General features: G+C 46.3%; 2 protein-coding genes across 3 annotated transcripts in view; one reads left to right on the forward strand and one right to left on the reverse strand.

Moving 5' to 3' along the window:
• Positions 1-17,506, forward strand: part of LOC115154829 (pecanex-like protein 1) — a 28,141-nt gene extending 10,635 nt beyond the window's left edge. The window contains exons 11-33 of the mRNA XM_029701471.1: positions 95-252; positions 489-642; positions 827-859; positions 977-1,148; positions 1,257-1,367; positions 1,487-1,688; positions 4,522-4,627; positions 5,719-5,811; positions 5,928-6,078; positions 6,189-6,333; positions 6,517-6,694; positions 7,997-8,105; positions 8,302-8,431; positions 8,807-8,865; positions 8,961-9,176; positions 9,317-9,570; positions 9,678-9,908; positions 10,022-10,128; positions 10,247-10,394; positions 11,004-11,509; positions 11,704-11,879; positions 12,052-12,467; positions 14,116-17,506. Of these exons, the coding sequence (XP_029557331.1) occupies positions 95-252; positions 489-642; positions 827-859; positions 977-1,148; positions 1,257-1,367; positions 1,487-1,688; positions 4,522-4,627; positions 5,719-5,811; positions 5,928-6,078; positions 6,189-6,333; positions 6,517-6,694; positions 7,997-8,105; positions 8,302-8,431; positions 8,807-8,865; positions 8,961-9,176; positions 9,317-9,570; positions 9,678-9,908; positions 10,022-10,128; positions 10,247-10,394; positions 11,004-11,509; positions 11,704-11,879; positions 12,052-12,467; positions 14,116-14,274 (4,014 nt within the window). The 3' untranslated portion in view covers positions 14,275-17,506. The remainder of the gene's footprint in view (positions 1-94; positions 253-488; positions 643-826; positions 860-976; positions 1,149-1,256; positions 1,368-1,486; positions 1,689-4,521; positions 4,628-5,718; positions 5,812-5,927; positions 6,079-6,188; positions 6,334-6,516; positions 6,695-7,996; positions 8,106-8,301; positions 8,432-8,806; positions 8,866-8,960; positions 9,177-9,316; positions 9,571-9,677; positions 9,909-10,021; positions 10,129-10,246; positions 10,395-11,003; positions 11,510-11,703; positions 11,880-12,051; positions 12,468-14,115) is intronic.
• A 110-nt stretch (positions 17,507-17,616) lies between these two features.
• zgc:165604 (immunoglobulin domain-containing protein) lies at positions 17,617-20,480 on the reverse strand. Of its 2 annotated transcripts, XM_029701473.1 has the most exons (6): positions 20,364-20,480; positions 19,329-19,483; positions 19,021-19,219; positions 18,690-18,845; positions 18,259-18,381; positions 17,617-18,067 (listed from the first exon to the last, which is right to left on the reverse strand). In XM_029701473.1, the coding sequence occupies exons 1-6, from the start codon at positions 20,425-20,427 to the stop codon at positions 17,871-17,873; spliced, it is 894 nt and encodes a 297-aa protein (XP_029557333.1). In that variant the 5' UTR covers positions 20,428-20,480; the 3' UTR covers positions 17,617-17,870. The 2 variants fall into 2 exon arrangements, with proteins under 2 accessions (XP_029557333.1, XP_029557332.1); XM_029701472.1 differs by lacking the exon at positions 20,364-20,480 and having other exon boundaries at positions 19,329-19,779.
• Positions 20,481-23,500: the final 3,020 nt, after the last annotated feature.

Consider the following 23,500-nt stretch of genomic DNA (forward strand, 5'->3'; position numbering starts at 1 on the left):
CATTTCTTGCATATTCCTGTAAATGTGGCTTTAGTTTATTTAAAAATCTTTAATACGCATGATGTTTGACTTGAATCCCCCTCTCTGGCTCCAGTTTGACCTGGACCATGAGTCTCTGCATGAGTCCCACGAGAACACGCTGATGATCGAGGAGAAGGCCAAGCCCAAACAGTACTACCGTTTCTGGGTGCTGCCAGGGAAGTGGCTGAGGGTGCGCTACGACCGCCTGGCCCTTCTGGCGCTACTGGACAGGTGAGACGCAGCAGCTAGCTAGTTTATCGCAGTGGTAATATGATCCAATGTTTGTCACTGTACTGAGGAGGAAGCCAAGGTTTCGTTAAGAGGTTCTTTTATATGCTGTGGAGTGACAGTGTTAGGGTTACAGCTTTCTCCAAAAATATAGCATTTTCTGGAAGACCTGGGCATTTTTTGTAACAGAATTTTGCAACCCTGGACAGTAAATGACCTCCGTTCTGTCTGTCCTGCAGGAACCGTGGTGTAGGAGAGAATGTGTTTGCGGTGGTGCTGGCCAGCATGGTGGCCTTCCTGGGGTTCCTGCTGCTCCTGGAGGGCTTCTTCAGGGACATCTGGGTCTTCCAGTTCTGCCTGGTCATCGCCAGCTGTCAGTACTCACTACTAAAGGTACACGACACAAGTCATAAGGATTCAATACAGTTCTATTCAATTCCTATATTCCCTTTTTTATTAAAACGGTTATAGAATTAAGAAAATGAACTGCCGACACGTTTATTGAACCGTAATAGACCAGTGTTAACTTGAAGTAAACTAATGTGTTAACGCTTGAGATGACTCTGTCCTTCCTCAGAGTGTTCAACCAGATGCAGCCTCCCCAATGCATGTAAGTGGATGGTGTCATTCAAACATCTGTCTTGGTCATTATCAAGTTGGTAACCTATCTATCGTTGATTCTTGTTTTGATGGCACAACCTGATGACTGTCTGGTCTAACCCGTCAGGGCCATAACTGGGTCATCGTGTACAGTCGGCCCGTCTACTTCTGCCTGTGCTGTGCTCTCATCTGGGTGTTAGACTTGGCGGGGCGCTCAGGCCACCTGCAGCCCTTCTCGCTCTACGGCGTCACCTTCTTCTCCGCTCACTTCCTGCTCTGTGCCAGGGACGTGCTCATAGGTCAGTCAGTGTTAGCAACTTCTAGCTGTGTGCTTTTATGTCTTTTGTATCGTGTTGCGACCAACCAACTCATTCAAGCACTTTCTCCCTCTCTTTCTTCCTCCTCAGTGTTTGCCTTGTGTTTCCCCATCATTTTCCTATTTGGGCTTCTACCTCAGGTCAACACCTTCCTCATGTGTCTGCTGGAGCAGGTCGACATGCACATTTTTGGGGGAACAGGTAAGACGGGGCCACACAGTGAGATGCCATTCACTGTAATTCACAAAGTAAATTCTCCGTTTTTTGTTGAGCGATGCCTGTTGACCCTGTGTGTGTGTGTGCGTGGTTTCTCTCCACAGCCACCACCAGCCCCCTGTCGTCTCTTTACAGCCTGTTACGCAGTGTGTTGGTGGCTGCGTTGCTCTATGGATTCTGCCTCGGGGCTATCAATGCGCCCTGGGAACATCCCCATGTGCCAGTACTGTTTTCAGTGTTCTGCGGTCTGCTCCTGGCCCTCTCCTACCACCTGAGCCGCCAAAGCAGTGACCCTGTCATCCTGTGGTCAGTATACCTCTACTCTTTAGTGTTGCATGGCATACCGAAACCTCTGTACTTTCTCGGTACTACAACGTGAAAAACGGTCCGGTATTAGAAATATGTATTTATTTTATTTTGGGAGGGGGAGAGGGGCAGCTTTAATAGTGCAGATAGGTTGAGGCTATCAATGTAATTGTCTGCGCCTTTTCCAAACCCCCATATATATTGTTTTGTTAATATATACACTACCGTTCAAAAGTTTGGGGTCACTTAGAAATGTCCTTGTTTTTGAAAGAAAAGCACATGTTTTGTCCATTTAAAATAACATCAAATTGATCAGAAATACAGTGCAGACATTGTTCATGTTGTAAATGACTATTGTAGCTGGAAACTGCTGATTTTTAATTGAATATCTACATAGGTGTACAGAGGCCCATTATCAGCAACCATCCCTCCTGTGTTCCAATGGCATGATGTTAGCTAATCCACTAATTGATAATTAGAAAACCCTTTTGCAATTATGTTAGCACAGCTGAAAACTGTTGTTCTGATTAAAAAAGCAATAAAACTGGCCTTCTTTGGACTAGTTGAGTATCTGGAGCATCAGCATGTGTGAGTTTGATTACAGGCTCAAAATGGCCAGAAACAAAGAACTTTCTTCTGAAACTCGTCAGTATATTCTTGTTCTGAGAAATGAAGGCTATTCCATGCGAGAAATTGCCAAGAAATTGAAGATCTCGTACAATGCTGTGTACTACTCCCTTCACAGAACAGGGTAAACTGGCTCTAACCAGAATAGAAAGAGGAGTGGGAGGGCCCAGTGCACAACTGAGCAAGAGGACAAGTACAGGAGAGTGTCTAATTTGAGAAACAGATGCCTCACAAGTCCTCAACTGGCAGCTTCATTAAATAGTACCCGCAAAACACCAGTCTCAACGTCAACAGTGAAGAGGAAGATGCCACTCCGGGATGCTGGCCTTCTAGGCAGAGTTGAAAAAAAAGCCTTATCTCAGACTGGCCAATAAAAGATTAAGATGGGCAAAAGAGCAGACATGGGACAGAGGAATTCTGCCTAGAAGGCCAGCATCCCGGAGTCTCCTCTTCACTGTTGACTGTTGAGTCAGATCTCTGCCTTGCTAGAGCTGCCCCGGTCACCTGTAAGTGCTGTTATTGTGAAGTGGAAAAGCGTAGGTGCAACAACGGCTCAGCCGCAAAGTGGGAGACCACTCGAGCTCACAAAACGGCACAGCCGAGTGCTAGAAACGCGCAGTTTGTAAAAATTGTCTGTCCTCGGTTGCAACACTCACTAGTTGCAACACTCACTAGTTCCAAACTGCCGCTGGAAGCAACGTCAGCATAATAACTGTTCGTCAAGAGCTTCGTGAAATGGGTTTCTATGGCCGAGCAGCCGCACACGAACCTAAGATCACCATGCGCAATGCCAAGCGTCGGTTGGAGTGGTGTAAAGCTCTCTGCCATTGGACTCTGGAGCAGTGGAAACGCGTTCTCTGGAGTGATGAATCACGTTTCACCATCTGGCAGTCTGATGGATGAATCTGGGTTTGGCGGATGCCCGAATGCATAGTGGCATCTGTAAAGTTTGGTGGAGGAGGAATAATGGTCAGGGGCTGTTTTTCATGATTTGGGCTATGCCCCTTACATGCTGACCACACCGCTCGCTTCGCATGTGCGAGCGTTGCAATTAAATGTACACATGAATGTTATTCAATCATTGCACCCACACTGCTCGCGCTCCTCAAGCGAGCGTCTGCGTAGCCAAAATAGAAATTGGTTCTAATTGTGACGCTCAACGCGCCGCAAGTCCGGCCTCTCCCATCTCCTCATTGGTTTTTAGGAGCATATACCCACGTGGGTGATTGACAGATGAACTGATGTTCACACTCAGATTGGTTTTAGTAATGCTGTAAAGTTGGTTGCCAACCGCCATATAAAGTCCAACGAAGGAAAAAGAAGCCTGAAGGAAGGAGGAGATGTGTCGAGAAACGAATTCGGTTTACCGTTTTTATCTGTGGATTAATTGTCGTGGTATAGGACCTTGTGCATTTCAGGTGAAATAACAACCCAGTGTTTTATATACCAGGACAAATTAGTGAGCAACAGCTAGCTAAATTGCGATAAATGTTTAAGACTTTTTGACCTGCCCCCAAATTAATATAATTGGTTCAGAGTTTTTGCTAGTTCAACCTGGGTTGGGCGAACAAAATCACGCGCGCCTCCGGATTGGTCAGCATATAAGTTTACAATGCTATCTATCTGTACTGTTAGTTCCTCTATTTCCTGTTTTTTACGATGAACTCTGTTGACCTAACTACTTTTTGTTTTAAAGATGAGTATTGAATTGCATGTCCTCCAAAGGCACATTTTTAAAAGTGTCCCATACAATAAGGGAGTCTACTGTACCTATTTTTTGACTCAAGTTGATTTTAAGACCTGAACAGAATGCATCAGGGACTGGTTGTTTCATTTTATTTGTGTTCATTTTGGAGTTGAATCTCCTTTTCAAAAAAGTAACCAGAAGTGATCATCTCACAGTGCATCCCCGCTTTCTTTCTTTCTTTTTTTGTTGATGTGGTTTGGTTTTATCATCGTGATACTAAACCTGTTATCGGTATGGAAGTCAACATTCTGGTATCGTGACAACACTACTCTTTACTGCTCTCTGTCTGGTCAATGGAAAACTCACTAGTGTCTCTGCGTTGATTTAATATAATGACAATGATATACCTACTGGTACGTTGAAACGCACTAATATTCCCAGATCCTAGCTACTGTCATAAGATCAACTCTACCCTGTCACTCATATCCTACATTTCACTGTGTGTGTTTTTCTCTCTAGGTCTCTGGTCCGTTCTAAGTTCTTTCCCGAGCTGGAGAGCCGGACCCCTGAGGAGCCTCCCCTGGAGATCAAAGACCCCCTGCCTGAGAAACTACGCGACTCTGTGGTAAGATCAAGGCTTGCGTCCCAAATGGCACGTCGTTCACTGTATAGTGCCCTACTTTTGACCAAGGCCCATAGGGCTCTGGTTAAAAAGTAGTGCACTACCAAATCAAATTGTATTTGTCACATGTGCCCGAATACAACAGGTGTAGACCTTACAGTGAAATGCTGAATACAACAGGTGTAGACATTACAGTGAAATGCTGAATACAACAGGTGTAGACCTTACAGTGAAATGCTGAATACAACAGGTGTAGACCTTACAGTGAAATGCTGAATACAACAGGTGTAGACCTTACAGTGAAATGCTGAATACAACAGGTGTAGACCTTACAGTGAAATGCTGAATACAACAGGTGTAGACCTTACAGTGAAATGCTGAATACAACAGGTGTAGACCTTACAGTGAAATGCTGAATACAACAGGTGTAGACCTTACAGTGAAATGCTGAATACAACAGGTGTAGACATTACAGTGAAATGCTGAATACAACAGGTGTAGACCTTACAGTGAAATGCTGAATACAACAGGTGTAGACCTTACAGTGAAATGCTTACTTACAAGCCCTTAACCAACAATGCAGTTTTAAGAAAAATACCTAAAGAAAAATAAGAAATAAAAGTAACAAATAATTAAAGAGCAGCAGTAAAATAACAATAGCAAGGCTATATACAAGGGGTACCGGTACACTATGTAGGGAATAGGGTGCTATTTGGGACTCAAACCAAACATTGTGTGAGTGACATAGACTTGAACGGGGTATGGTAGTAGGTGCGAGTGTGTCAAGAACTGCAACGCTGCTGGGTTTTTCACACCACAGTTTCCCGTGTGTATCAAGAATGATCCACCACCCAAAGGACATCCAGCCAACTTGACACAACTATGGGAAACATCCCTGTGGAACGCTTCCGACACCTTGTAGAGTCCATGCCCAGACGAATTGAGGCTGTTCCGAGGGCAAAGGGGTGCACCTCAATATTAGGAAGGCGTTCCTAATGTTTGCCCACTCAGTGACTATAACAGATGTTTGAACGCGGTTGGTGGTCCGAGGTTTTAAAACCCTCTTCATCTCTCTCTGTCTGGGTTTTTTACAGCGAGAGATTTTCCACTCGGACCTGGTCATGTGTCCCCTCATGGCTGTCATCACGTTTGCCATCAGTGCCAGCACTGTGTTCATCGCTCTGCAGGTCAGTCAACTCACCTGGTCGACTGTAGATGGACGATATGACGTTTCAGTATCTAGAGAGAAACCCTTCTGATTTTCTGACACTCCCCAGTGAAACCTTCTCTCCCTCCCCTCCAGCCTGCTCTTAGTTATATCCTGTACATGGTGGCTGGGGTGGTGGGCTTCCTCACACACTACCTGTTGCCTCAGCTCCGCAAGCAGCTGCCCTGGTTCTGCCTGGCCCACCCCGTGCTCCGTTCTCGAGAGTACAGCCAGTTCGAGGTCCGCGGTAAGTAGCAACCCGCCACCCCCTAAACGCAGACGTTCACACACCCTGAAGAATTGTGCCGAGGCCTGAGGTTTGTCCTTGATTGTTTTGCTGTGTCCTGTCCGTCCCAGATGCCGCCCAGTTGATGTGGTTCGAGAAGCTGTATGCGTGGCTGCAGTGTGTGGAGAAGTATGTTATCTATCCGGCTGTAGTGCTCAACTCCCTCACTACAGAGGCGCAGCGCGTCAGCCTGAAACCCAAGGAGCTTGACATCTAGTAAGCAGCTCGAGCCATCCCCTTTTACCAACCTCACCACACATTCCTCTCCCTCATCCCCATCTATCCATCCAGTCAGAGTTGAGTGCATGTTTATTGAGACTACGCTTTGTACTTGCACAATGAATGTGTTTTGATGTCCCCCCCTCCTCTCGGTTTCTCTCTTTCCTTCCCCTCCTCCAGCGGCCGGGCTCTCTTCATCTCTCTGGCGGGGATGAAGCTGCTGCGTTCGTCGTTCTGCGCCCCGTCTCTGCAGTACGTCACGCTGTCCTTCACCGCACTCTTCTTCCTCTTCGACTACCCACACTTCTCAGAGACCTTCCTGCTCGACTACTTCTTCATGTCCATCCTCTTCAGCAAGGTACAGAATACTCCTCCCTGGGATTTGGTTTTGCACAAATTCAACCAAATGAAAGTACCTGCACATACTTAGCTGTATGTATACTGAACAAAAATATAAATGCAACATGTGACAATTAAAAATATTTTACTGAGTTAGTCCATATAAGGAAATCGGTCAATTGAAATAAATTCATTAGGCCCTAATCTATGGATTTCACATGACTGGGCAGGGGTGCAACCATGGGTGGGCCTGGGAGGGCATAGGCCCACCCACTTGGCTGCCAGGCCCACCCAATCAGAATCAGTTTTTCCCCACAAAAGGGCTTTATTACAGACAGACAGACATCCTCAGCACCCCCCCTCCTATGATCCCACAGGTGAAGAAGCCGGTTGTGGAGGTCCTGGTCCTTACACGTGTTCTGTGGTTGTGAGGCCGGTTGGACGTACTGCCACATTTTCTAAAACAACAGAGGCAGCTTATGGTAGAGAAATTAACATAAAATTCTCTGGCAACAGCTCTGGTGGACATTCCTGAAGTCAGCGTGTCAATGGCACACTCTTTCAAAACTTGAAACATCTGTGGCATTGTGACAAAACTGCACATTTTTAAAGTGGCCTTTTATTGTCCCCCAGCACAAGGTGCACCTGTGTAATGATCATGCTGTTTAATCAGCTTCTTGATATGCCACACCTGTCAGGTGGATGGATTATCTTGGCAAAGGAGAAATGCTTAATAACAGGGATGTAAGACAAACATTTGTGCACAACATTTGAGAGAAATAAGCTTTTTGTGTGTATGGAAAATGTCTCTGATTTGAATTTTTTTGATTTCAGCTCATGAAACATGGGACCAACACTTTACATGTGGCGTTGATATTTTTGTTCAGCGTAGTTGTATACTCTGACCCTTAAAGGCAAATGTCATCATTTTCCCACATCACAATCATCAGCCCCACCCCACCATCGACACACACTGTATGTTAAAATGGAGTGCTTCTATGTTTTTTTTGTAAAAACAGATAGAGGAAGAATAGTGTTTCCAGTGATGACATCAACCAATGAATAGGCAATGCCTACTAACACATGGCATTTGAAAAACGTATCTTCTATTCTTTTTTTAATGCAAAACATAGAAACGTGACATTTTCATATACGGTATGTTGATGTTAGGGTGGTGCTGGGGATTGATGCATATGACGTTGAACATGTTTGAAATTTCCCTTTTTAAGTCTTTTCTGGCTACGCAAGAACGTTACATTGAGAAATGACTGGACTCGGGTGTTTGATCGCTCACGTTAGATTGGCTGGTTTCTCATTACAGCTCTGGGACCTGCTCTACAAGCTGCGTTTTGTCCTCACCTACATCGCTCCCTGGCAGATCACCTGGGGCTCTGCCTTCCACGCCTTCGCCCAGCCCTTCGCTGTGCCCCGTATCCCTGTACACTGGCGCTGTGATCAGCAGAAAACTGTTGGTTAGACTACATCCTTGTTAAACAAAGTTCTTTCTGCACTCCCTGTTGCTCATTTGCCAGTGAAACAAAGTGTTTTAACAACACTAAATGCTGTGCACATTGGATGTCCTGTGTGTTAGTGTTGTCTGTTAGAGCTCCTTAACCTAACTCTCAGACTCAGCCATGCTGTTTGTCCAGGCCGTGTTCTCGGCTCTCTTCTCCACCCCTCTTAACCCTGTCCTGGGCAGTGCTGTGTTCGTCACCTCCTACACCAGGCCCGTCAAGTTCTGGGAGAGAGACTACAAGTGAGTTCTTTACTTTCCAGGAGCTCTAGAGATGTAGAGATGCATTGTTCAGACCAGGTGGGTGTGTTCACTAGGAACCAAAAAGAAACAAACGGGAACGAAACAGGGAAGGACCTACCTAAATGTGTCCAATAGAAACCCTCTTGTTTTCTGCGTAGAGTAAATGGTTTCCGTTGAAAAATGTTTTGGACTAATGATTACACCCCATTGCCGTTCAGAGGTCAATGTTAAAACCAGATTAAGGAGATTATTGCTAGATGCCGTGAAAGCTAGCAGACTGCGTTACCATTTTACACAAGTCACCACCTGTCTTGTGAAAAGTGCAGTTTCTAGAGCCTCTGTGTCGCCCGGTTAACATAATATCTGTCTTTCCAGCACCAAGAGGGTTGATCACTCCAACACGCGACTGGCCACCCAGCTGGACCGCAACCCAGGTCAGCTGCCGCAGTCTTCCTTCCCCTCATCTAACGCGAGTCATCATTCTTTCAAAGGACTCTGCTCTCATTGCCTGTGGTCTCCTCTCTTCCAGGTGCTGACGACAACAACCTGAACTCCATCTTCTATGAGCACCTGACGCGCTCACTGCAGCACAGCCTGTGTGGTGATCTGCTGCTGGGCCGCTGGGGAAACTACACCACAGGAGACTGCTTCATCCTGGCCTCCGACTACCTCAACGCCCTGGTGCACATCATCGAGATCGGCAACGGCCTGGTCACCTTCCAGCTGAGGGGGCTGGAGTTCAGGGGTGAGGAGGAGGGGAGAGGGTTTGGGCTAGAATGAGCTTTTATGGAACCCAGTTCAACGTGGTAGGCTTTAATGGTTTGACGCGAGGTGGACAAGTTCAAAATGCTATCTTTTCTCTCTCTCCCGGTGTCTCTCCCCCAGGTACGTACTGCCAGCAGCGGGAGGTGGAGGCCATCACCGAAGGGGTGGAGGAGGACGAGGGCTGCTGCTGCTGCGAGCCAGGCCACCTGCCCCACATGCTCTCCTTCAACGCGGCGTTCGGCCAGCGCTGGCTGGCCTGGGAGGTGGCCGCCACCAAGTACGTCCTAGAGGGCTACAGCATCAGCGACAACAACGCCGCCTCCATGCTGCAAGTGTTCGACCTGCGCAAGATCCTCATCACCTACTACGTCAAGGTGTATGATCCATCCTGAACATACAGCGAACTGTAAAATGAGATACAATAACATATCATTTGAACAGTAGATGGCCCGGTCTGTAAGCAGTGTTTCCTCTACCATAGAGCATCATCTTCTACGTGAGTCGCTCTCCTAAACTGGAGGAGTGGCTGGCCAATGAGACGGTCCAGGAGGCGCTGCGGCCCTGCCTGGGCCCGGCCTACGTGGACAGTGACCCGACCTTCAACCTGAACATAGACGAGGACTACGACCACAGGGCCTCTGGCGTCACCCCCACTGCCTTCTGTATGGTCTACCTGGACTGGATCCAGTACTGTAACAGCAGATGCCCGACGGTCAATATTCCTTCTCATGTAGCTTATGTAGCTGTCAATTCAACCAGAACTTTCCATAGCAATGTCATTAGTGTTATAAGCCGACTAGCTTAATGAAATACTTTGTGTTATAGCCAGTGGAGGACAGCGAGAGGGATTCTCCGCTGGTCACCCTGTGTTTTGGCCTCTGCATCCTGGGGAGAAGGGCTCTGGGCACAGCCTCCCACAGCATGTCAGCCAGGTAAGTCCCAGGGCCGGACTGTCTGTCTGTTCTCTAACTAAAAGGAGCGTGTAATATGTCTCTGTGATCGTGTATAACCGACGGTGACTATCCGTACGTTTGTACCCCCGCCTGTCAGCTTGGAGCCTTTCCTGTACGGCCTCCACGCCCTCTTCAAGGGGGACTTCCGCATCACCTCTCCCAGGGACGAGTGGGTGTTTGCTGACATGGACCTGCTGAACAGGGTGGTGGCCCCCGGGGTGCGCATGTCCCTCAAACTGCACCAGGTAAGACATATCATATGGGCGTGACTCATTACAGACAGTATGGTGGTCAATGTAATGTCATTACCCACACTAAGGGTGCGTTCGTAAATTCACTCCGGAGTGTCAAGAGTGCGCTCTGGGCTGTCTGTAGAATTCAAAGCGTTGTCAGATTGTCCGTTCGTAAATTCAGAGCGTTTCCCTCTCACGCTGGCAGTCAAGCACCCAAGGTAAATGGCTAACGTTGGCTAGCTTGCTAGCTGCTTGCAGACACAAATGAGAGAACAGCTCACTCTGATCGTTTTACTCGCCCTAGCAGAGCTCGTTAGGCTGTTTTTGTTATCCCAAGGGTTAATGACTGCAACTGTGTTACTGGCAACAATTGTGTTCTGGGGTTTTTTTTGCCAATGTTTACTGACACCAGGTTGTTTTGTAAATTCACCAACTTTTCTGAGCTCGGGCACACTCAAACCAGAGTGCTCTGAACTCGGAGTAGATTGCCAGAGCGAATTTACAAGCGCACCCTAAGAATTGACACTGTGGTGGCCAGAGCTGAGACTTAAGAAGCTTAATGATGACATCGCTCACACTAAGCCAGTATCCTCTCCGACCCCCCCTTCCCCCCCCAAACAGGACCACTTCACGTCCCCAGACGAGTACGAGGACCCGGTGGTTCTGTACGACGCCATCACTGCCAACGAGGAGAAGATGCTGATCAGCCACGAGGGCGATCCGGTGTGGCGCAGCGCCATCCTGGCCAACATGCCGTCGCTGCTGGCCCTGCGCCACGTCATGGACGACGGCAGCGACGAGTACAAGATCATCATGCTCAACAAGAGGTTCCTCAGCTTCAGGGTCATCAAGGTGAACAGGGAGTGTGTGCGCGGGCTGTGGGCGGGCCAGCAGCAGGAGCTGGTGTTCCTGCGGAACCGGAACCCGGAGCGCGGCAGCATACAGAACGCCAAGCAGGCCCTGAGGAACATGATCAACTCGTCATGTGACCAGCCCATCGGCTACCCCATCTACGTGTCGCCCCTCACCACCTCCTACGCAGGCGGGCACACCCAGCTCCGCTCTGTCTGGGGGGGGCCTGTCAGCCCCCATAACATCTACACCTGGCTCATCAGCAGCTGGGACAGGTACACTTACATTACACAGCCTGCAGTAGCCATGGTAAGGCTGATACACACACACACACACACACACACAGCCAGGTATTGCTGCGAAGTTCACATACTATCACGCACATGCCTGTCACGGATGTTCTCTCGCTCACGGTCAGTGACCGTGTGCGATAAGATGATTTAACTTTAACTCTGTGTCTCCCCTGCAGGTTACAGAAGGGTTGTGGGGCTGGCTGCAACAGTGGAGGGAACATCGAGGACTCGGACTGCGGCGGCGGCTCCACCTCCATCTCCAACAACCCAGCGGCTCACACCACCCAGAGCACCCCGGCCTCCAGCCTGCCCCTGCCCCAGCCCCACTTCACCTCCATCCACCCCCCCATGGGTGAGCCCAGGACCCCACCGCTCACTACAGTCTCTGATGGCCACTGTTCAGCTGCTGCTAGCTATTATAACAATGTCAATACTGTCAGTATGCTGATAACGCAGCCATGGAACAGTTTGTGTAATGATTGCATTCTGTAATGTGTATGAAATGCCTCTCGTTGTCACCGTAGGAACTGACAACCCTGTGGGTCCCACCCCCACCTGGCCCCACCACCCTCAGCCCCTCCCCTTGGCCCTGCTCAGCCAGTCAGAGGGCAGGATGGACGCTGGGCTGGTCACCTCCCTCCACCGGACCTCGTCCATCCAGGGCCTCCTGGGCCAGCACCTGTCCAGCTCCCAGCTGTCCTTCAGTAGCTCTGTGGCCATGCCTTCCCTGCCCGGCCCGGAGCGCTTCTGCCCAGGCAGCTTCCAGGAGGGGGTGCACAGAGGGTCCGGACGGACAGGACTTGGACATGGCCTGGGGCAGGGCAGCGGGCTGCCCTATGAGAGCCTCTACGGGAAGTGGAGCCTGTCTGGCAGGAAGGGCTTCAACGGGCCTGCCTCCGCTGAGAGCGACAGCGGAGGGTCTCCGTGCATACGGACACAGGTGAGGGTAGTAAAACAACGTAGTGTGTGGGAAGCTAGAGCATAGCGTGACTGTCTTTATGAACTAGGGCCGTCCCCGACTAAAAAGGTCATCGATGGGTTGAAATTTTCAAATGTGTATTTTTCCATATATATAGACACCCTATGTGTGTTAATAAAATCAACTATATGCAGGCTACTGAGCTTGTCTGATGCTTTAAGCACACTGTGATGAATGACTCGAGGGAGCCAGAGATCAACCATACCAGAGTAAAAAAATCAACTGTTCCCGACCCTCTTCCTTCCACTGCTGCTGGCCTTGGCAGATCCAGCTGCTACGCTCCTAATGGGCTACACCAGGGGGTCTGCAACCTTTTGCATTTAGAGTGCCAATTTATCTTACCCTTTCTACTGATCTGCGTGCCAGTTGTTATTTTTATATGCACATGTTTGTGGAACAGTTTCATTTCATTTATAATAGTCTTTTGTATCTCAAAATCATTTTCATGCGGTTAATCAGAATTAGAAAAATTATTTCTATTGCCATTGCCAACTATGTAAAAATAGCCTACATAAAGCCAACAAATAAAAACATTGCAACCTGCAGGTAGAAAATATCCTGATAAAATAAATATCCTATAAATCACATTGGCTATGCATGGCCTGTTTGCAAAGAGCTTGAAACATTGTGTCAACTATTAACTTGGTCCTGAAGCTGGAACTTGCAACATATAAACTATTCTGGGCCCTCAGTTTCTGCTCCAGACAGATACACAGCTCTAGGCTATTTGTGCAAGGGATTAGAAGTAATCAAGTACGACTTTTTTTTTTACGTTTCCACCGGATCAGAGCATGACTTTTTATTATTTTTTTATTTTTTTCTCCTTTCATGTTGAGTGGTTATCGAAAGAGAGCTGGCTACATTCTCAACAGATGTAAAAACAGACTTTGTTTACTTGCTGTGTTTGAGGCGAGGTAAAAAGGACTTAAGCTCCACAGTGGTGGTGAGATAAGACAATCAGAAATACTACCGGATCCCCAAATGGACACATTTCTAAGCCTACGTTTGCTCGCAGGCCCGGTAGCTTCGGGCCTACTTCTATGTATAATCAGGTGCGCGTCGTTACTCAACATTGACAGGAGCGCTACAAACAAATGACAATTCATCAATTTGACAACTCCTAAATGGAAGGAAATAAACCGAACTGTGTTCCTCACAAGTGTAGCCTAGGTCTACTCCGACAATGAGAACGGTAAAAGACTAATAATAATGTATTGAATGCATTAACAGAAATTACCGTAACCAAACAAACATTGTCGATTAGAAATGATGGGAGTTAATAGTGAATATACTACTGGTGATACTGTTGTGCCACCCCCGTGGCCTCTGCAATGGATTAGTCCACTGAGACAGACAGGTGTCAATCAGACGGGTGTCTCGCGCCATACATTTTTTTCTAATATACATTTTAGAATGCTCGGCTAAAAAAAAAATCTTGATCGACCAGTCGATTTTAAATGGGGTCAGCCCAATCATGAACACATGAGAATGTCGCTGCAGTACATCTCGTCCTCCAGAAGGATGGTATGGTTTTGCGATTCATTTTAATGATGGTAATTCGTTGCAGTTGAAACTGAGGCCATTTACATCTTGTCACTCTGTGTTCCAGTCGACTCCACCTGCAGCTCCGCCTGAGGCCAGCCCAACCCAGGACCCACTGGGCGTTACCCAGTCCACTGAGACCACGACCCTCACTGCAGGGGAGCCCCCCAGCCCCGCCCCCCGGGAGGAGTCCACAGAGCTGCCTTTACTTGAGCACCTGGACTGAGTCTGCACTGGAGAACCCATGAGAACCCCTGCAGCCAACGCACAGCACCACCATGGCCAGTTCTAGAGTGGGGCCTGACCGGCTCAGACTGGGCTCATTCCAGCTTCCCGGAGTCATTCCAAAGAGAACTGGACTCTTGAGGTTCGCTACGTCTCTGGCAGATCACAACCTCTCAACATGTTCATTTGTAAATGTTTTCCAGCCTTTGCAATACTGGATGGATCTGGAGGTCTAATGTACATTCATCTGCTCCTCATCGAGCCACCATAAGGATGCATGTAAACCCCTCCCCCCCCCAAAAAAACCATTCACCATGTCCCCTCCGAGGACTTGAAACAGGAGCTCTCGCCCGATACACCCTCAGAGTTTCTGTAAACAACCTTTTGGCCATGACTATGGTAACTCTAGCAGGCCAAAAAGCCAGTGCAATTGTAAGGGATGTTGTGTAATGTTTAGTTCGTTTTTTGAAATTATATATAGGGGAAAGGGGGAAAAAACCCTAGTTTCTCCTCTCCTTCACCTGAGCTCCACCCGCAGCAGCAACAGCATAACGAATCCAAAAAAGGGAATGCCAATATCCTATGTTGCTGTATGTACAGGTGAAGCCAGAGTTACTACCATAACAAGCCTTGTTCTTTATCCCCACTCCCCATTCCTGCTCCAACCTGCTGCTTCACTGTAGAAAGAATTCACTGTGGGGGAAATCCACTGTGAACCTGCATGGGTCACACCATATGACCGGTCAATATCGACAGCCCACCTTCCCCAGCATACCACCCACATTCCAACAGCCCCTCCCTGTAGAAAACACCCCCCCATGCTCATGCAGGTCTTTCTGACGCATCAACAATCTCAAGCGTTCTGTCAAAGGAGCTTGTTTCAGGGATAAGACTCCCGCCTACTTCCCACCTTTTTCCAACATGTGGTGCTTTTTCCCGGCAGAGTTTACAATCCAGTCAGGCCTGGACGCGAGCTCTGAATTTGGGGAGGTCTAGGGAGATGTGACTCTGGACAGAGATGGTGCCCATTGTACAGGACGGGAGGAGATTGTTCAGACCGCACGATTCTAAAACTGGGATTGTTCTTTCTAAAGCCTTTTTTTAGATTTTTGTTTCCTATTTTCGGGGTGAGTGGAATGTATTTTTTTCTTTTTTTTTACTTTACTTGAAGAATCACAACCTCCCCGGTGGCTATAGGCTAGCCCGCGGAGTTGCCCTAGTGACCGACCACTCTCCGTGACCTGATCCAATCAGCTGTGGACTCTAGACGGTGGGAGGGGCTCTGACAGAGGCCCTTCTGCTTTCCTTGCCTCCAGCTACAGTGCCAGCTCCTCTTACTAGTAAACTACTGCTACTACTACTATACCTACAACTACTGTTTGTGCTACACTTACCTCCAGCGTTTTAGTTGGAAACAAACAGAGTTGAATAAATATTCAAAACAAAGATGGCATATTTATTATTGACAACGTCTGGAAGACTGTTTAAAAGAGTTTGTCTATTTGACGTGCTGGCGTGATAGAAACACGGAGATTGGAATAGGCTCTTGTTAATCGTCACCTTTGCCCCACGTGTTTTGGCACCGTCGTTGTACACTTTCGCCAAGGGTTCTCCTCTCTTTATTTGCTGTGTAATGTAACTGGAAGTATTCCCGAGGAGTCACTTTAAGATGTTTGCTTTGCCACCCTGCTTTTTAAGGGGCGAATGAAGCGCTTGACGCACTTCTGACTAGAGACCCGCTCCCATGATCTCTCTAACCAGAGCACATATCAGACAAGCTGGCCGTCTCCCAATGTTCTGTTCCGAGAGTTACAGGGCCTTACAGCACTACAGTAATCCATGTGCCAGTACCTTGGTCAGTTGTGGCATGTATTTATATCAATGGTAGAGCTATCTGGAATAACCTTTTGTACCATAGTGTAAAGCTGGTCCTAGAAGACTGCCTTGTATGCTCCTTTTCGCCCCTAGCCATCTTAGTTCTCACTTTAGTTAGCGGACTGAACCGTCTACTAAAATTTCTCTGGGAATCTGTTCTTACAGGGTAAGAACTAATAGGTGGAGAATTGCATTCTCATTGGTAACGAATAGAAATGACCTGCTATCTACTCATCTTACTGTGTCTAAAAGGGAAGAGACAGAAGGGTGGAGTTATCAAGCGCAAGGTTAGATGGTATCTAGATAAGTTAGACTGGGTAATTATGCAGTAGCAAAGTCATTTAGTCTGAATCTTGGGAGTCTGGGCCTCATGGTTGAATTCATGGGTCACTACTCAAAGTGCCAGTCAATGTGATGCCCGAACTACGGAAACAGCAGTGGTTTGAAGTGGGTTACTGCAGCTTCGTTCTTCTTTCATTCTGCTTGAGCTACAGGTCTCTTCATTTTCTAAAACCATCCTTTTGGTTTCATCATCTAGAAAAACATTTTGAGGACTTGGGACAAGCACTGGGCTGATGTAAATGGAGTCTTTTTTTGTTTGTCAGATCATTGAATCTTAACTCCATGGCTGTCCTGGGTATTGTTGAGAAGGAGCAGACAGGAGCTGGCGCCTACCAGATGTTAAAACCCAGTATCTAGCTAATTGATCGGCCCTTGTTAACTTGTGTCCTCCCTAAGGCTCGGGAAAAGCAGAGCCATTTGTAATCGGGGCCTTTTTTTGTTTGTCTTTCCCCTTATTCTCAGTGTAATATCCAAAGCAACAGGGAGTACTTTTCTTACTGGGAGAAAGGAAAGCACAAGTTACTGGACAGAACTGGGTGTCTATAATAAAAGGGATTCCTTTAATCTCTGCCATTTATGTACAGCATGTTTTGTATATAAATATATATATATATATTTAAAAAAATATATATAAATCTATTTTATTATTATTGGATTTCTGGTTCTTTTTCATGGAAGACACTATGTTGAGTCTAAGGGGAGGTTCTCTCTTGTTTTCCCCTCAGAAGAGAGATCTGTCTCCTGAGTGGAAGGGCGCTCTTCACATTGAATCATGCAGTTTGGGAAGAATCGATTAATACATCTTTTGCACAAATGTTGTATAATAGTACACCATCCCATATGTTTTTTTTTTTAATTGTCATTATTTTACTTATTTGGGGGGGATGTTTTATTTAAAAACTGTATGCCGATATATTCAAAGTTCTGTACAGTTTTCTGTGACACCCCCCCTCCCCCCTATTTAAATTAAAGCTTTTTGTGTCATTTGCTAATTAAATGCTGAGTGCTTTCATTTACCTTTCCCCTGTCGTCTTTTCTCTATCAGCCTTTGTCAGGCAATGTTATCATCGTTTGAATATTCATTCAGAACAGCAGAAAACCTGTCTTGAACAGAAACCCGAGCACATTCCAGTCAAACATTTTATTAGCAAAAAAAATGTTAGTTTATCAAGTATTCTATGTGGGAAATATTTCAATAGTGGGAACCAATGTCTATCTGCAGGGCACGGTGAGTTAACTCTCTTCATTCTCCAATGGAATTCACGCTCATTCTTAACACATTTTATGAAACAAATGTTCAGTTTAATAAGTTGTACAGTGTGAGTTGAATCTTTTTTTTGTAGAATGCATCCGGGTGTTTGTCTTCCTTGGATTGAGGGATCAAACAAAGGAGCGTTTGATCAGAGAAGGAGTGTACCTTATCTCGTTATAACACTCCTCTTCCTTCCCCTCTGTCCACTTCCTCTTCTGGCCAGAGCGATGGAGCCACAGTACCAGCACCAGCAGGGCCAGCAGCACCAGGGCCATGGACAGGGTCAACAACACCCCCTGGAGGATCCCCGGGGAGCTGGCTGGAGCTGCCGAGAGGGAGCGCGGTACTCAGATTCGAAACACACAGCACTTCCAACACAGTTAAAGTAACTCCGACCTGTTTGATCAACATTTCAAAACCCTTATGAATGTGTATGATATGATTGACAAGTATTGGGGGGGGGTGGGGGTAGAGTGAGGGAGAACTGAAGACCATGTGGACCAGGGAGGGACTCACGGCTGTAGATAGACAGGTTGACGTAACAGTTCTGGGTCCCCAGAAGGTTGGTGACGGAGCAGCGGTACAACCCAGAGTTCTGGGACGAGATGTTGACTATCTGGACAGAACCTGATAGGTCCCCTGACATGGAGAACAACAGAAGTTACAGGACACAAAACATTAGTTTGCGTTTACAACAATACTGTTTTTAGTCCTGAAATAGAATTAAACCCATCACAATGGTGTGAATGATACTTTTTTTTCTCTGATTGCTGTGCCGTAGCTGAAATGATCGTTAGATTAATCTCGTCCACCAGCCGGCTCTCTATATGGTAGCAATTGAGCCTGGGAACGAGGTTACCATTAGACAAGCTCCACAGCACCTGCAGCATGTTGTTAATGTCTCTCGGGCTCTAGTCATGGCTCAGTTAGAGAATGGCTGCTCTTACCGTCCATGTTGATGGGTAGTGAGATTTCCTCTGGTTCCAATTTATCCCACCGCATCTCGGGAGTGGGCACCCCCTCAGCCACCATGCAGGACAGGGCAACGCTCCCCCCCGTATCAGTGACCCCATCCCACAAGCACAGGGGCAGCGAGGGGGGTGCTGAAAGAACAACACACAAATCGGGTACAGATTGTCAAAGTAACTCAGAACTCAATGTACAGCAGGCTGACTCGGATGTTAAATCGCACACCGAGTGAGATACGGTTATCGTTGAGAATTGCATTCAGGGAGTAATACGACATGGTTATAGTGACTTAGTATGTGAACCACTTACCCAGGACGTTAAGGGCCAGTTCCCCTATACCAGGGTCTCCAGTCTCTGGGGGGTTGCTCACCATGCAGCGGTAGTTGCCAGCATCTGAGATGCGTGTGTTGTTGAGGATGATGTCAGCACTCCAGGGGATGCCTAGAAAACCTACCCTGCCTGTCAGGGAGGGGTTCTCGATCACCTGGCCATGATCAAACACTATCACCTGAGGGACGGGGGGGACAGACAAATCGGCATACTGAGACCTTTCTGACGTGCCAAGCAGAACGTTTCAACACTAACACCGTGTCTACTAATGGGGATACAAACCAGACCTGTGTGGGGAAGTCTGGGTCAGAGAAGGGGGCCCGGGTCCAGATGATGTTGAGTCTGGACAGGGGACTCATGGTGAAGAAGGAGCAGGGCAGGGTCACCGAGTCCCCCTGAACCACCTCCAGATTGGAGTGTTTCATGGTTACCCTCACTGCACCTGCACAGGGGATGGAGCATAGGGCAACACCTGTCAATGGGCAAGGCAGGCACATTCCACTGTTCAAATTCCTCTCACATATATGAGGTATCCTATGGTGAATACAAGGTAATACGGCAGAATGAACGACACACATTAATACTTATTGGGTTTGGTGGTGTAGCAATGAAATAAAAACAAACTAATAACACAACAAATACTATTCCTTGTTTCTATCAAATATGCTTCAAATGGTTTGTCCCATGCATGCTCCTGACCCTGGCCTGGGCCTCCCTCCCCTGCTCTCATTACTGTAATAATGCGTCCTTCCCCACTACTGAGGCATCCCCGGGCCCTTTGTATGTGTGTGGGAAACTAGCATGGACATTGGGAACTAATTACAGCTGACAGCTCAGGCCAAGCAGCCAAACGCGGCTCATCACTGAGAGGCAGAGAGAACAATAGAGCCATATTCTCTATGCAGTGAAAACCCCCTATTGATATATTTTTTTAATACATTTAGATTTGTCTAACTAACTCAGCCATATCAAATACCTCCCATCTTCAGAAGCAGGCTATATCTTCTATTTCAGTTTTTTTTATTTTTTTACCTTTTATTTAACTAGGCAAGTCAGTTAAGAACAAATTCTTATCATAACCAGGAGTTCGTTCTTGTCAATTAGATACCATACATTTTTCCAAAAAAACACAATTACCATGATGTAATCATAATAAAACATTTAAAATCCATAGTTTCAAATTATAATGAATCATCTCCGCAACAAAATAATATGCTGCTGAGACGATAGCATACACTGCAATCTTTTTGGCAGACAGGCTACTGGTAAACAAAAAAATCCCCCTATAATGAGGTATATTATCTACATTTTGCTCAACTCACCATACTCCAGAAGGGTAGACAGCAGACACACGGCCCGGAGCAGCCACCCTCCAGCGCAGCCCATATCTAAGAAGGAAAAATGTTGCCTACTCTCTGTCCATCACATAACAGCAGTGTCAGTAGCCTACCCTTCTGCTCATTTCAAATGCGGAGGCATTAATTATGTTTGCCCAGTCAATCTATTGAGCGAACCCCCTCCCCCCATCTCTCTCTCTCACACACATAAACAAACAAAAAACGTGTCTAAAAACATATTTACAACCACAATTCCTTAGGCTACCATTTTCCATCGAGAGAAATGGCACAGTAATATATGCCATTTAGCAGATAATTTTATCAAAAGCAACTTAGTCATGGGCATACATTTTACATTTGGGTGGCCCTGGGAATTGAAGCCACAAGCCTAGCAATGCTAACATCATACTCTTCCAACCGAGTCACACAGAACCGCAATGACGTAGAATACCGAATACATGTATTGCCTTCAAAGTATTCACACCCGTTAAATTTTTCCACATTTTGTTGTGTTACAACCTGAATATAAAATTGATCAAATTGCGATTTTTCTTTTGTCACTGGACTACACACAATACCCACCAATGTCGAAGAGGAATTTCATTTTTCAAATTTTTTACAAATTAATTAAAAATGAAAATCTGAAATGTTTTCACACAAGTATTCAGCCCCTTTATTGTAAGCCTAAATTTCAGCAGTAAAATGTTACTTAAAAAGTCATAGTGACATAAAAAACAAGTGTTTAAAAAAAAATGTATGACTACCTCATCTCTGTACACATACAATTATCTGTAAGGTCCTTCAGTCCTTCACTTATCCTGCCTGTTTGGCCCTGTCCGGGGGTATCATCGGATGGGGCCACAGTGTCTTCTGATCCCTCCTGTCTCAGCCTCCAGTATTTATGCTGCAGTAGTTTATGTGCCGGGGGGCTAGGGTCAGTCTGTTTCATCTGGAGTATTCTCTTGTCTTATCCGGTGTCCTGTGTGAATTTAAATATGCTCTCTCTAATTCTCTTTCTTTCTTTCTCTCGGAGGACCAGAGCCCTAGGACCATGCCTCGGGACTACCTGGCATGATGACTCCTTGCTGTCCCCAGTCCACCTGGCCATGCTGCTGCTCCAGTTTCAACTGTTCTGCCTGCGGCTACGGAACCCTGACCTGTTCACCGGACATGCTTGTTGCACCCTCGACAACTACAATGATTATTATTATTTGACCATGCTGGTCATTTATGAACATTTTAACATCTTGACCATGTTCTGTTATAATATCCACCCGGCACAGCCAGAAGAGGACTGGCCACCCCTCATAGCCTGGTTCCTCTCTAGGTTTCTTCCTAGGTTTTTGGCCTTTCTAGGGAGTTTTTCCTAGGGAGTTTTTCCTAGCCACCGTGCCTCTTTCACATGCATTGCTTGCTGTTTGGGGTTTTAGGCTGGGTTTCTGTACAGCACTTTGAGATTTCAGCTGATATACGAAGGGCTATATAAATACATTTGATTTGATTTGATTCAGTCGAGCAGTGACTCTCAAACACAGATTCCACCACAAAGACCAGGGAGGTTCTCCAATGCCTCGGAAAGAAGGGCACCTACATTACTGGTAGATGGGTAAAAATACAAAAAAGACATTGAATATCCCTTTGAACATGGTGAAGTTATTAATTACACTTTGGATGGTGAAGCAATACACCCAGTCACTACAAAGATACATGCGTCCTTCCTAACTCAGTTGCCGGAGAGGAAGGAAACTGCTCAGGGATTTCACCATGAGGACAATGGTGACTTTAAAACAGTTACAGAGTTTAATGGGTGAAAACTGAGGATGGATCAACAACATTGTAGTTACTCCACAATACTAACCTAATTGTCAGAGTGAAAAGAAGGAAGCCTGTACATAATGCAAATATTCCAAAACATCTATTCATTTTTATTTCATTAGGGAAGCCCAATTGAGACCAGTGTCTCATTTTCAATGGTGCCCTGAGGACATAAAATAAATATGAAAATACAAGATACAATAACAAGTACATTACATTAGAACATCACAGGCATCATTAACAAAATTGTCAATTTAAAACAATTGCACACCTTGGTGAACTCATTTATCATCAGGGTTTTCAACTGCCCTAGTGGCACCAGGGTATCCAAATGTAATGCATTTTGAAAGTGATTCCAAAAAGGTTTAGCGTTAACTCAAAGCGGATTTACCTAGTTCGGCGGAATCTCAAGGGTTAACCAACCCTGTGAACGGGTCTGGTATCTCATGTTTTTATACCTTAACAATGAAGTTTGGTAAGTTGGGAAGGTTGTATAATAGAGCTTTGTAAACAAAAAGGGAGTAATTAAGTGATCTACGGGACTTTAATGAGGACCAGCCAACCTTTTGAGACAGGATGCAGTGATGCGTATTATCCTGTTTGCAACAAGGCACTAAAGTAATACAAAGTGTTATGTTTGGAGCAAATCCAATACAACACATTACTGAGTACCACTTTCCATAGTTTCAAGCATTATGGTGGCTGCATCATGTAATAGGTATGCTTGTAAAGGACTGGGGAGTTTTTCAGGATAAAAAATAAACAGAATGGAGCTAAGCACAGGAAAAATACTAGAGGAAAACCTTGTTCGGTCTGCTTTCCACCAGAAAGTGGGAGATTATATCAACTTTCAGCAGGCCAAATCTACACCGGAGTTGCTTACCAAGAAGACAGCGAATGTGTCCGAGTTACAATTTTGATTTAAATCTGCTTGAAAATCGATGGCAATACTTAAATGGTTGGTATCAATGATCAAACACCAATTTGACAGAGCTCGAAGAATAATGGGCAAGACAGAAAAACGTACAGCTGTAATAGCTGCCCAAATCAAATTTATTTATATAGCCCTTCTTACATCAGCTGATATCACAAAGTGCTGTACAGAAACCCAGCCTAAAACCCCAAACAGCAAGCAATGCAGGTGTAGAAGCACGGTGGCTAGGAAAAACTCCCTAGAAAGGCCAAAACCTAGGAAGAAACCTAGAGAGGAACCAGGCTATGAGGGGTGGCCAGTCCTCTTCTGGCTGTGCCGGGTGGAGATTATAACAGCACATGGCCTAGATGTTCAAATGTTCATAAATGACCAG

Source organism: Salmo trutta, chromosome 19 (assembly GCF_901001165.1).
Source record: "Salmo trutta chromosome 19, fSalTru1.1, whole genome shotgun sequence".
Classification (NCBI taxonomy): Eukaryota; Metazoa; Chordata; class Actinopteri; order Salmoniformes; family Salmonidae; genus Salmo; species Salmo trutta.

Excerpts from the sequence above, each read along its gene's own strand:
- zgc:165604 (XM_029701472.1), bottom strand. The coding sequence starts at position 19,619 with ATGTGTGTCGTTCATTCTGCCGTATTACCTTGTATTCACCATAGGATA. Across the intron at positions 19,220-19,328 it reads ACCCAGACTTCCCCACACAG|GTGATAGTGTTTGATCATGG; the intron begins GTCTGGTTTGTA and ends CCCGTCCCTCAG. Across the intron at positions 18,068-18,258 it reads CAACCTGTCTATCTACAGCC|CTCCAGCCAGCTCCCCGGGG; the intron begins GTGAGTCCCTCC and ends CCCTCTCGGCAG.